Source organism: Limanda limanda, chromosome 5 (assembly GCF_963576545.1).
Source record: "Limanda limanda chromosome 5, fLimLim1.1, whole genome shotgun sequence".
Classification (NCBI taxonomy): Eukaryota; Metazoa; Chordata; class Actinopteri; order Pleuronectiformes; family Pleuronectidae; genus Limanda; species Limanda limanda.
Genome location: NC_083640.1, coordinates 3,646,196 through 3,660,192, shown reverse-complemented (window position 1 = coordinate 3,660,192; position 13,997 = coordinate 3,646,196). Strand labels below are relative to the sequence as shown.

Here is a 13,997-nt window from a genome sequence, read left to right as displayed (position 1 = left end):
TTTTTCTGATATATTAACTTTAGTTGGTCTTACATAATAAGAAATTATCTATAAACGTCTTTGAAAGATTCAAGCTGTCGCTGTGCATGTGTAATTGACTTGCTCCCCCTGCTGGTGCAAAGACCTCATCACAGGGAAACCCTTTCGTTTCTATGGATACTGTAAAAATGTCTCTTTATTCATTCGTCTGCGCCTCAGGTGATTCTGTCTGAGATGGTTTATCACAGAGGAAAAATATGATGCAATATAAAGCTGTTCTCTCGCATCTGCTTCTAACAGCTGGAAAGAAAGTGAAACTTTAACAGATGTAACGACATCAGTTACTTTATCTTGACGTGAAAGTGAAGAAAAGCGCGTTTCTGTTTAATGTTTATGTGTTTAGCTTGAAACAAACGATAAACTCCCTGTATTTATAACTTATTGTCGACCCAAAGCACTTTGGGAGTTTGGGGTTCAGTGTCTTGCCCAAGCAGACACATGCAGACTTGCACTAAGGGATCGAACCACGACCTTCTGGTTAGTGGACGACCCTCTCTCTCTCCTGATCCACAGGAATCCCTCATCGTATATTCAGTGCCAGACCATAAATGGACCTTTTAAAATACACAAACTCAACAACAGAAACACACATTCTGCTCGAGTGCCTCTCTCCACAGTCTTCACTGCTGCTCATTAGTTTCTCTTTAATATTTTGAGGTCTCGACCTGAACCTGTAAAGTTCCTTCAGATAATCGTTGATGTGATTTGACGCCTTACAAAGGAAATGTAATTGTCTTAAATGGTAGAATTCAGTTTGCCTGCAAAATCTTGAGGTGAATTCACTGTTGATTTCCTTTAAATCTGTCGGGTTTTTAATATCTTTTTTTGTGTAAACTGAGAAACATTATCGATACATAAACAGAACAAAAGATGAAAATGAAATTTGCAGTCATAAATGTCTGTGAATAAAGTTGCAGCAGGAAAAAACGTTTCTCCAAACCTTTCTGATTTTAGTAAAGTCAAGTTTGTGAAACCACGAGAGTAAACAACAACAGTTAAAGTATCTTATATTATTTATTACAAACAATAACAAGTGTTTATTCTGTTTCCGTCCCTCAGGCCACCAACCTGATCTCGAAGAAGGAGCTTCTCACCATGGACCCGGACACGGACGACGGGCAGCTGGTGTACGAAGTCACTACCGAGCCCAAGCACGGCTTCCTGGAGAGCAAACTGAAACCTGGCAGCCCCGTGAGCACCTTCACACAAGGTACCGCCCCAGTGCTGGATTCTATCAGAACCCGTAGATCTAGAAACCAGTGCTGGATCTGATCAGACCCAGTAGATCTAGGAACCAGTGCTGGATCCTATCAGAACCAGTAGATCTAGAAACCAGTGCTGGATCTGATCAGAACCAGTAGATCTAGACACCAGTGCTGGATCTGATCAGAACCCGTAGATCTAGAAACCAGTGCTGGATCTGATCAGAACCAGTTAATCTAGAAACCAGTGCTGGATCTGATCTAAACCCGTAGATCTAGACACCAGTGCTGGATTCTATCAGAACCAGTAGATCTAGAAACCAGTGCTGGATCTGATCTAAACCCGTAGATCTAGACACCAGTGCTGGATTCTATCAGAACCAGTAGATCTGGAAACCAGAGCTGGATCTGATCAGAACCCGTAGATCTAGAAACCAGTGCTGGATTCTATCAGAACCAGTAGATCTAGAAACCAGTGCTGGATTTGATCAGAACCCGTAGATCTAGAAACCAGTGCCAGATCTGATCAAAACCAGTCGATCTAGAAACCAGTGCTGGATCTGATCAGAACCCGTAGATCTAGAAACCATTGCTGGATCTGATCAGAACCCGTATATCTAGAAACCAGTGCTGGATCTGATCAGAACCCGTAGATCTAGAAACCAGTGCTGGATCTGATCAGAACCCGTAGATCTAGAAACCAGTGCTGGATTCAATCAGAACCAGTAGATCTAGAAACCAGTGCTGTATCTGATCAGAACCCGTAGATCTAGAAACCAGTTCTGGATCTGATCAGAACCCGTAGATCTAGAAAGCAGTGCTGGATCTGATTGGAACCCGTAGATCTAGAAAGCAGTGCTGGAGCTGATCAGAACCCGTAGATCTAAAAACCAATGCTGGATCTGATCAGAACCAGTAGATCTAGAAACCAGCGCTGGATCTGATCAGAACCCGTAGATCTAGAAACCAGAGCTGGATCTGATCAGAACCTGTAGATCTAGAAACCAGTGCTGGATTCTATCAGAACCAGTAGATCTAGAAACCAGTGCTGGATCTGATCAGAACCCGTAGATCTAGAAACCAGTGCAGGATCTGATCAGGACCTGTAGATCTAGAAACCATTGCTGGATCTGATCAGAACCTGAGAGCTAGACACCAGTGCTGGATCTGATCAGAACCCGTAGATCTAGAAACCAGTGCTGGATCTGATCAGAACCTGTAGATCTAGAAACCATTGCTGGATCTGATCAGAACCTGAGAGCTAGACACCAGTGCTGGATCTAATCAGAACCCGTAGATCTAGAAACCACAGCTGAGGAGCCTGTCTTCTTGTCAGTTAGCATCAGCAGTCTTATCCTCACGAACCTGCTTCTCTTCACCTCCAGGCCGCAGCCGGGGATCAATGTCATCCGGCCTTTGTGAGATGTTGATCCTTGCGGCTGCGGAGCAAAGTCCTAACAGGCACTTTGATGTGCTGCTGCTTTCTGCCAGCGGAGCCTGTAAACATCATTTTATTAGTGATAATAAAATGTGGAAACATGAGTAAAGTGGGGGGGGGGGGGGATTCACTTATGCAAACTTGCTGCCAAAGATATCTCAAGGTTTCCATCTCCGGTTCTGCCACGTGTTTACAAATCTGCTCTGAGATTCACATTTAATCATTTTCACGCCAACAGTGACTTTTCAGTTTCCTCTGAAACCAAAACAACACGTGTGAAAGTTTCCTCGGATCAAATAACAAACTTCAATTTGGATATATCAAGCTTATAAACCTACAGCAGGACGTCGATACAGAATTTAACAATAGAAGAAGAAAAAGGAGGCGGAAGCTGCTGCTGCTGTCTTCATCTCCCACAATATAATGCTTTTCACCATATTGATATCACCGTGGCAACCAAATCATTTTCCGTCTACAAACCGACATCAAGTAGCTCAAGCTGTACTTGAATTAGCCTCAAGGGGCAACAGGTAATATTCTGTGGCTTCCTTTGATTTCACAAGTCGGACGTTTCTCAACAGAAACACAAACCCTGATTCTTGCTGTAGGTGTTTCAGGTCCAGAGGAAGTTTCGACTTATCTCCACAAACAGTTTCCTGTGAATTAACGCAGACAAATCAAAAAGTCGATGCACTTCCATCCCTGTGTGTCTTGTTCCCTCCACTCAGACTGTTCACCTGCTCAAATGTGTTTGGATCAAACTAGAAACAGGAACCTGAAGCTTACAGGCGTCTTTTTAACTGACTCTCTCTCCGGGTCATTTCTTTCTTTATCCCTTTCTTTAGCTTCCAGCTCTCAATTACAAACTCGTCCCTTTCTCTCCTTCCTCCTCTGCAGAGAGTGAATGAGCAGACGTCGTGTGACTTTCATCTTTATCCCCAATTTCTCTCAAGTAATGAGAAAAAGGCCACAGGCTGCAGATAATGAAATCAGTAATTCACAGGAAATACATTTCCTCACAAACCCCAGACCTCCCAGAGCGTCAGTCTTTTTCTGAAGGTCGCTGGGTAAACATCTCAGCGTTAATTGTTGATCCACCTGCTGATAACAGACATGTGACTTCTCCTGATCTGTGGTGAAGCTTTCAAACAAGAAATCAAGACGTTGGCTGTTTGCTGGTTTTCACTCTGACCTGGTTTCCCTCCAGCCGACGTCAACATGGGTCTGATCCGCTACGTGCTGCACCAGGAGAACGTCCAGGAAACCATGGACACCTTCAAGTTCCTGGTGAAGGACAGCAAACCCAACGTGGTCAGTGACAACGTCTTCCACATCCAGTGGTCGCTCGTCAGCTTCGAGCACAAGAGGTCGGTATCCTGACGTGTGAGACAGAAAAAACAAAATGACTTTGCTCCAGTGATCTCTAACACGTTTGGTTCCACAGCTACAACGTGAGTGAGAAGGCCGGCACGGTGGCGGTGACGGTGAAACGAACCGGGAACCTCAACCAGTACGCCATCGTGCTCTGCCGCACGGAGCAGGGCAGCGCCACGTCCACCAGCAGCGTCGGGTCCAACCCCGGGCAGCAGGACTACGTGGAATACGCTGGACAGGTAACTTTGGATTTTTATTTATCATTGTATTTATTAGAACATCATTATTTATTGAGTTTTACATATAAGAAACATACATTCAAACATTTATAAACATACAAACGTTTATGAACACCCCCAACCCACAATCAAACACTAAAGAAAAAGAGGCAGAAATCAAATAACTTAAAATAAGATTAAATAAAATAATTAAAAAAAATATACAAATATAAAAATATAAGAATAAATGGAAGTAAATAAAGACATAATTAGACAAATACAAATAAATACAATTAAATTCCAGAACATCATTATTACAATATTTTGATGATTCTTCATTCTTTTTTATGTGCAATATCCCCACTCGTGCAATTTGTGTAACAAAACTGTTTTTGTTCATCATCTCGTTCATTTATTATCATGTGCAATATTTAAATTTCTATATAATTTGCAATATTCTATTTATCTTCCTCCTTTATCATTTCATTTCTACTCATCATCCCTGTAGTTAAGTATTAGTTTCTCTCAATATGCCTCATTTTATTTAATTTACAATACACTTATATTTTTACTTTATTCTAATCTTCACTCGTATTTTAGACTTAATTCTTCACTATGTTTTTTTCTGTATTCTATTCTACCTTATATTTTTCTGAACTGTAATTTGGACCAAACTGGCACAAGAATTTCCTTCTGGATTAATAAAGTCTTAACTCAACAGCTTTTTTGCCTCTTAGAAAACAGTATTTGATTATTTTTGATTAAACAAACTCCTGACGTCCTGCTCACAGTTTTGTTTCTGCTCGTTTTTAGACATTCCTCCATTATTGTCACTAATAAATTCACTGAGAACAAAAGCATAATTTATCCCTCTTGCTGCCGCTGGACAAGTAACCTTTGATTTTCTCACAACTTTATTACAATATTACGAGGCTTGTTCTTTCTTTTTCATGTGCAATATCACCACTCGTGCAATATGTGCAACAAAACTGTTTTTGTTCATCATCGCATTCATTTATTATCATGTGCAATATTCTATTTATCTTCATCCTTTATAATTTAATTTCTACTCATCGTCCCTGTAGTTAACTGAAAGTTTCTCTCGATATGCTTCATTTTATTTCTTTACTGTGGTTTTTTTCTGTATTCTATTCTACCTTATATTGTTCTGGACTGTAATTTGGAGCAAGCTGGAACAATTCTTTCCTTCTGGATTATTAAAGTCTTACCTGAACTGTTTTTTTGCCTCTTAGAAAACAGTAATTGATTATTTTTATTAAACAAACTCCCGACGTCCTGCTCACAGTTTTGTTTCTGCTCGTTTTAAGACACTTCTCCATTATTGTCACTAATTAATTCACTAAAAACTAAAGTATAATTTTATCTCCAGGTCCAGTTCGACGAGCGCGAGGACACCAAGGTTTGCACCATCGTCATCAACGACGACAAAGTGTTCGAGGGCATGGAGGTTCGAGGGCATGGAGCTGTTCCACGTGGAGCTGAGCATGCCCGTGTACGCGCTGCTCGGAGGAAACACCCGAGCCGTCGTCCACGTCAACGACACCGAGGACGAGCCCACGCTGCAGTTCCACAAGAAGATCTACCACATCAACGAGAGCACCGGGTTCATCCACGCTCCCATCGAGAGGAAAGGTGAGGAGCCGCTGCACAGGAGGAGGGGTCTGTAGTCCAGCTACTGGGAGGTCAAAGGTCAAGGTCACCTCTTGAATGTGGTATATCTTCACAGGACTTTATCTCTCAGAATCAGAATCAGATTTTATTGGCCAAGTAAGTTCACACAAACAAGGAATTTGACGATGGTGAAGTGGCTCTCATCACAAACCAAAACAATACAAACAGTACGATGGTCTAGGAAAAAGAAAGAAAAGAAGTGCAGCGATAAATATTAAACAGTATGAGTATTACGGTTATACAGTAGGGGTGAAGTAAATAAATATAATTATAATAAATATATAATTCCAGGAGTAACTCTACAGTGGTTATAATACAGATCCAGGGTTATTGCACAGTGCCATAGTGGGTTGCCTGTTCAGGAGGAGGGTTCTATAGTCCAGCTACTGGGAGGTCAAAGGTCAAGGTCAACCTCTTGAATGTGATATATCTTCACGAGACATTATCTCTCAGAATCAGAATCAGAAGAATCAGAAGGTATTTATTGCCAAGTAGGTTTACACCTACCGGGAATTTGCTCTGGTTATTGGTGCATACAATGAAGATAGAAACATAAAAACACAATAAATACACCACACATAATAAAAACAATAAAAAACAATATTGATTTACTCACTATTTACTTCTTATTTACTCACTTTTTGTAATATTTATACAAAGTAACATTTACTTAGACATAAACATATCTATATAAAAATATATAAAAGATAAAAGAACAAACACAGAAGTGCGCACCAACACACCGAGGCAGCCGTTCGTGGCGCCATCATAGTCTATAGTCCAGCTACTGAGAGGTCAAAGGTCAAGGTCACCTCTTGAATGTGATATATCTTCACAGGACATGATCTCTCAGAATCAGAATCAGAATCAGAAAGTATTTATTGCCAAGTAGATTTACACCTACCTGGATTTTGCTCTGGTTATTGGTGCATACCATGAACATAGAAACATAAAAACACAATAAATACGACACACATAAGAAAAACAATAAAAAACAATATATATTTACTCACTATTTACTTCTTATTTACTCACTTTTTCTAATATTTATTCACAGTAACATTTATTTAGAAATAAACATATCTATATAAAAATATATAAATATGTGAAAATCTAGAAATTAGTACATAAAGCATTAAATACTCAAAAGGCACTTCTGGCAAGAATGAGTGTTATAATATGGGAAATATATTTAAGTCAGTATATATGATTGAAAATCAATAATTACTATATATTATATCACCTCCATATTAACAGCTATGTACCACTTCAGATTGTCCAAAACATTTCCTTGTTCTTTCATTCTCATATTCATACAGACGACATTGGTCTTCAAATATATAACAGGCTATCTACATTTCATTTTAAAATACAATATTATAAAGTTAGAATCAGTGTATCTGTTGAGTTCCGGATCCTGAAGGTCAGTGCCCCCCCCCCCCCCTGTCCCCAGGTGACACCTCCAGCACGGTGTCGGCTCTCTGCTACACCGTGGCCCGGACGGCTCAGGGCAGCAGCCTCCAGGCGCTGGAGTCCGGCTCCGACTACAAGAGCCGCGGCATGACGGGCGACAACCGGGTGATCTTCGGCCCGGGCGTCAGCATGTCCACCTGCGACGTGAAGCTCATCGACGACAGCGAGTACGAGCTGTCGGAGGAGTTCGAGCTGGTGCTGTCGGACGCCTCGGACAACGCCCGCGTGGGGGGGGTGACCGTGGCCAAGGTGGTCATCGACGGACCCAACGATGCGTCCACCGTGACCCTGGGGAACGCCACCTTCACCTTCAGCGAAGACGCAGGTCTGAGTTTCCTTCCTCTGTTTTCATCGCTTGTTTTTTGCTTTTTGTCTCGAGAAGATGTTGCAGGGAAGTTAATTATTAAAGTTTATAATCTCTGTGGGGAAATAAAGAGAAACTGCTTTATCCAAGTAATTCAGTCTGAGCTGTTTCAGTGTTCAAAGTATTGAAACAAGAGTAAGTGTCTGGTGATCTGGTATCTATCTATCTATCTATCTATCTATCTATCTATCTATCTATCTATCTATCTATCTATCTATCTATCTATCTATCTATCTATCTATCTATCTATCTATCTATCTATCTATCTATCTATCTATCTATCTATCTATCTATCTATCTATCTATCTATCTATCTATCTATCTATCTATCTATCTATCCATCCATCCTTCTATCTCTCTATCTATCTATCTATCTATCTATCTATCTATCTATCTATCTATCTATCTATCTATCTATCTATCTATCTATCTATCTCTCTCTCGCTCTTTATCCATCTATCTATCAATCAATCTATCCATCTATCTATCTATTTATTTATCTATATATCTATCTATCTATCTATCTATCTATCTATCTATCTATCTATCTATCTATCTATCTATCTATCTATCTATCTATCTATCTATCTATCTATCTATCTATCTATCTATCTATCTATCTATCTATCTATCTATCTATCTATCTATCTATCAATCTGTCTATCTATCTATCTCTCTCTCTCTCACTTTATCCATCTATCTATCTATCTATCTATCTATCTATCTATCTATCTATCTATCTATCTATCTATCTATCTATCTATCTATCTATCTATCTATCTATCTATCTATCTATCTATCTATCTATCTATCTATCTATCTATCTATCTATCTATCTATCTATCCATCCATCCATCCATCCATCCTTCTATCTCTCTATCTATCTATCTATCTCTCTCTCTCGCTCTTTATCCATCTATCTATTAATCAATCTATCCATCTATCTATCTATCTATTTATTTATCTATATATCTATCTATCTATCTATCTATCTATCTATCTATCTATCTATCTATCTATCTATCTATCTATCTATCTATCTATCTATCTATCTATCTATCTATCTATCTATCTATCTATCTATCTATCTATCTATCTATCTATCAATCTGTCTATCTATCTATCTATCTATCTCTCTCTCTCTCTCTCTCTCTCACTTTATCCATCTATCTATCTATCTATCTATCTATCTATCTATCTATCTATCTATCTATCTATCTATCTATCTATCTATCTATCTATCTATCTATCTATCTATCTATCTATCTATCTATCTATCTATCTATCTATCTATCTATCTATCTATCTATCTATCTATCTATCTATCTATCTATCCATCTCTCTCTCTCTCTCTCTCTCTCTCTCTCTCTCTCTCTCACTCTCGCTTTCGCTCTCGCTCTTGCTCTCTCTCTCTCTTTATCCATCCATCTATCCATCTATCCATCTATCATCTATCCATCTATCTATCTATCTATCTATCTATCTATCTATCTATCTATCTATCTATCTATCTATCTATCTATCTATCTATCTATCTATCTATCTATCTATCTATCTATCTATCTATCTATCTATCTATCTATCTATCTATCTATCTATCTATCTATCTATCTATCTATCTATCTATCTATCCATCCATCCATCCATCCATCCATCCATCCATCCATCCATCCATCCATCCATCCATCCCTCTCTCTCTCTCTCTCTCTCTCTCTGACACGGGTTTAACTCTTGAATAAAGGCATCAACCACGCCTCATTTAACACACGTCACAATTAGTCACCGCAATTTATTCTGCTGTGATTGGTCCTCGCCTTCATGATCTCAGACCCGTGGAGCGAAGCGGCGTCGGACTCACCGGAGGTCGTCTGATGTTTTCACTTCTCGTCTCGTTTCCCTCGTTCGACACTTTGAATAACACCTGATCCTTTTCCAACCTGCAGGCACGATCGAGATCCCGGTGCTGCGTCACGGCAGCGATCTGTCCTCGCTGACCTCCGTGTGGTGCGCCACTCGACCCTCAGACCCCCCCTCCGCCAGCCCGGGGGTGGACTACATCCCCAGCTCCAAGAAGGTGGAGTTCAGACCCGGCAAGACTCAGGAGGTGAGGATGGAGTCTCAGATGGTCTCGTTACAAAACGTCCTCTTCGCTTGTTCTTCATCCTGCTGCCTCTGTTTCTACAGACCTGCAGTTTGACCATCATGGACGACATCCAGAACCCGTCCATCGAGGGGTCCGAGTCCTTCGTGGTCTTCCTCAGTTCTCCACAGGGGGCGGTCCTTCAGGAGCCGTACGAGGCCAACGTGGTCATCAGCGACACCTTCCAGGACAGTAAGTGTCATTCCTCTTCTCTTTTGATAGAAGACAGAGACCAGACTTAAAAACAGCTTCTTCTCCCAGGCCGTAAGGCTTCTGAACATATGTACGTTCTGCTCCACCAACAAATACAAATACTCTTACTACACATATATTCATATTATTTAATTAATATTCCCCCCTGCTTCAAACTGTTGGTAAACTGCTGCTTCATTTTGCTAAGTTTTATGTTATATGTTAGAGGTTATATGTTATATGGTATGTTATTTTTATTTTGTAAAGCCCTTGCCTGCCAGGTCACAAGATCACAGGTCCCACTTACTACGTACTTACTACATATATATTCATATTTTTTAAATTTAATATTCCCCACTCCTTCACCCGGTAAACTGCTGCTTCATTTTATTATGTTATATGTTATATGTTATATGTTAGAGGTTATATGTTATATGGTATGTTATTTTATTTTTATTTTGTAAAGCCCTTGCCTGCCAGGTCACAAGATCACAGGTCCCACTTACTACGTTCTTACTACATATATATTCATATTTTTTAAATTTAATATTCCCCACCATGTTATATGTTATATGTTATATGTTATATGTTATATGTTATATGTTATATGGTATGTCAATTTTTTAAATTTTTGTAAAGCCCGTCTACAGTGTAGATGCTGTCTGCCATGTCCCAAGAATTTCACTGCTCCCATGGTGCTGTCATGTGACAATAAACTTTGATTTGATTTGATTTTGATTTGATACAATCAAAAACAACTTCTCTCCCTCTCTCAGTTCCCAGCATGCAGTTCACAAAGAGCGCCTACACGGTGAAGGAGAAGGAGAGCGTCCTCCACATCCCCATCGTCCGATCCGGAGACCTGTCCTTCAAGTCCTCGGTGCGATGCTTCACCAGGACCATGTCGGCCATGGTGATGGACGACTTCGAGGAGAGAAGAAACGCCGACGAGTCGCGGATCACGTTCCTCAAAGGAGAGAAGGTAGAATCATCCATTTATCTGTTTGTTTGTTTTCTGTTGTTGTTTTTATTCGCGTTTTTATTCGCTCATTAAAATTCATTTTTCGTTGCTTCCAGGTGAAGAACTGCACGGTCCACATCAACGACGACTCCGTGTTCGAGCCGGAGGAGGAGTTCCAGGTGCATCTTGGGACGCCGCTGGGCGACCACTGGAGCGGCGCCATGGTGGGCGTGAGCGACATCGTCACCATCACCATCACTAACGATGAAGATGGTAAGCAGAGGGCGCAGCTGTGATGAATCCCACTGAGTGCTGGTGGTCTGTCTGTCTGTCTGTCTGTCTATCTGTCTATCTATCTATCTATCTATCTATCTATCTATCTATCTATCTATCTATCTATCTATCTATCTATCTATCTATCTATCTATCTATCTATCTATCTATCTATCTATCTATCTATCTATCTATCTATCTATCTATCTATTTATCTATCTATCTATCTATCTCTCTATTTATCTATCAATCTATCTATCTATCTATCTATCTATCTATCTATTATTCATCTATCTATCTATCTATCTATCTATCTATCTATCTATCTATCTATCTATCTATCTATCTATCTATCTATCTATCTATCTATCTATCTATCTATCTATCTATCTATCTATTTATCTATCTATCTATCTATCTCTCTATTTATCTATCAATCTATCTATCTATCTATCTATCTATCTATCTATCTATCTATCTATCTATCTATCTATCTATCTATCTATCTATCTATCTATCTATCTATCTATCTATCTATCTATCTATCTATCTATCTATCTATCTATCTATCTATCTATTATTCATCTATCTATCTATCTATCTATCTATCAATCTATCTATCTATCTATCTATCTATCTATCTATTATTCATCTATCTATCTATCTATCTATCTATCTATCTATCTATCTATCTATCTATCTATCTATCTATCTATCTATCTATCTATCTATCTATCTATCTATCTATCTATCTATCTATCTATCTATTTATCTATCTATCTATCTATCTATCTCTCTATTTATCTATCAATCTATTTATTTATCTATCTATCTATCTATCTATTATTCATCTATCTATCTATCTATCTATCTATCTATCTATCTATCTATCTATCTATCTATCTATCTATCTATCTATCTATCTATCTATCTATCTATCTATCTATCTATCTATCTATCTATCTATCTATCTATCTATCTATCTATCTATTTATCTATCTATCTATCTATCTATCTCTCTATTTATCTATCTATCTATCTATCTATCTATCTATCTATCTATCTATCTATCTATCTATCTATCTATCTATCTATCTATCTATCTATCTATCTATCTATCTATCTATCTATCTATCTATCTATCTATCTATCTATCTATCTATCTATCTATCTATCTATCTATCTATCAATCTATCTATCTATCTATCTATTATTCATCTATCTATCTATCTATCAATCTATCTATCTATCTATCTATCTATCTATTATTCATCTATCTATCTATCTATCTATCTATCTATCTATCTATCTATCTATCTATCTATCTATCTATCTATCTATCTATCTATCTATCTATCTATCTATCTATCTATCTATCTATCTATCTATCTATTTATCTATTTATCTATCAATCTATCTGTATGGTATGTAGAAGAGGCAGCTGTGATGAATCCCACTGAGTGCTGGTGGTCTTAACCCCTTATTGCCTGAATTAATTTCCAATTATATAAAAAAATTATTATTTGTGTTTTTGGCTGTCATACAGATGCTAAATTAAGTTGAGATTGTTAATTTCAATACAGCATATACAATAGATATAAAATTTAGGAATGAGGCAAATTAGCGACATTAGGCATAAAGGGGAATAACCGTAATTTAACAAATTGTCCAGTCTCTGTTATGTAGATTATTATATTGATGCTGCTTTTGCTGGAAATTTAATAACAACATATGTTTCTGTACAATCATTGCTGTTCCATCATCACAGTATTTCAAATACAGCTTGATATCTCAAAAAAACTTTGCTGCACAGTACCAAGGGGCTAGTATGTATTTTACACTCCGACCACTAGATGGCAGCAGAGTGCTTCCAATAAATTCATGGTTTGTGTAGTATTTGCATCATCAGGCATTAGTGGGATAAAAAGACCGTAAAGGGGTTTGAGGCAAATTCGTCTACAAGGGGTTAAGTCACCACCAGGGGGCAGCACTGTGACCTCTTCTCTTCTTCTTCTCCTCCTGCAGCTCCCACCATCGAGTTCGAGCAGGCGTCCTATCAGGTGCGAGAACCTCCGGGTCCGGACGGGATCGAGGTGCTGAACATCAAGGTGGTCCGGGGGGGCGACCTGGACCGGACCTCCAAGATCCGCTGCAGCACCCGGGACGGATCGGCCCAGTCCGGCGTGGACTACAACCCCAAGAGCCGGGTTCTGAAGTTCCCCCCCGGTCAGTGCCGAAGATCCTCGGGTGAAGAAAAGACCTGATTTACGAACTCGTCACGAATTGTCTGGTTTCTTTGCTTCGTAGGAATGGACCACATCCTGTTCAAGGTGGAGATCCTGTCCAATGAGGACAGGGAGTGGCACGAGTCCTTCTCATTGGTCCTCGGCCCCGATGACCCTGTGGAGGCGGTGCTGGGGGAGATCACCACGGCAACCGTGACCATTCTGGACCAGGAAGCTGCCGGCAGCCTCATCCTCCCTGCCACGCCCATCGTAAGAAACACATCAACACAACACTTCTATGACGTAGCTAGTACTCACACTCCCAGGCCCCAGTTTACTTCTGTTTTACAACAAGTACACAAAACAACACAATGATACAAAGCAGGTCGAGGAGAAGAAGCTCGAA

General features: G+C 39.4%; 1 protein-coding gene across 1 annotated transcript in view; it reads left to right on the top strand.

Moving 5' to 3' along the window:
• fras1 (Fraser extracellular matrix complex subunit 1) overlaps positions 1-13,997 on the top strand; it is a 173,298-nt gene that overhangs the window by 143,222 nt on the left and 16,079 nt on the right. Inside the window, 12 exon segments of the mRNA XM_061071022.1 lie at positions 1,099-1,249; positions 3,887-4,046; positions 4,124-4,292; positions 5,662-5,739; positions 5,741-5,924; positions 7,417-7,761; positions 9,744-9,904; positions 9,985-10,132; positions 10,909-11,114; positions 11,210-11,366; positions 13,392-13,592; positions 13,674-13,861. Of these exon segments, the coding sequence (XP_060927005.1) occupies positions 1,099-1,249; positions 3,887-4,046; positions 4,124-4,292; positions 5,662-5,739; positions 5,741-5,924; positions 7,417-7,761; positions 9,744-9,904; positions 9,985-10,132; positions 10,909-11,114; positions 11,210-11,366; positions 13,392-13,592; positions 13,674-13,861 (2,148 nt within the window).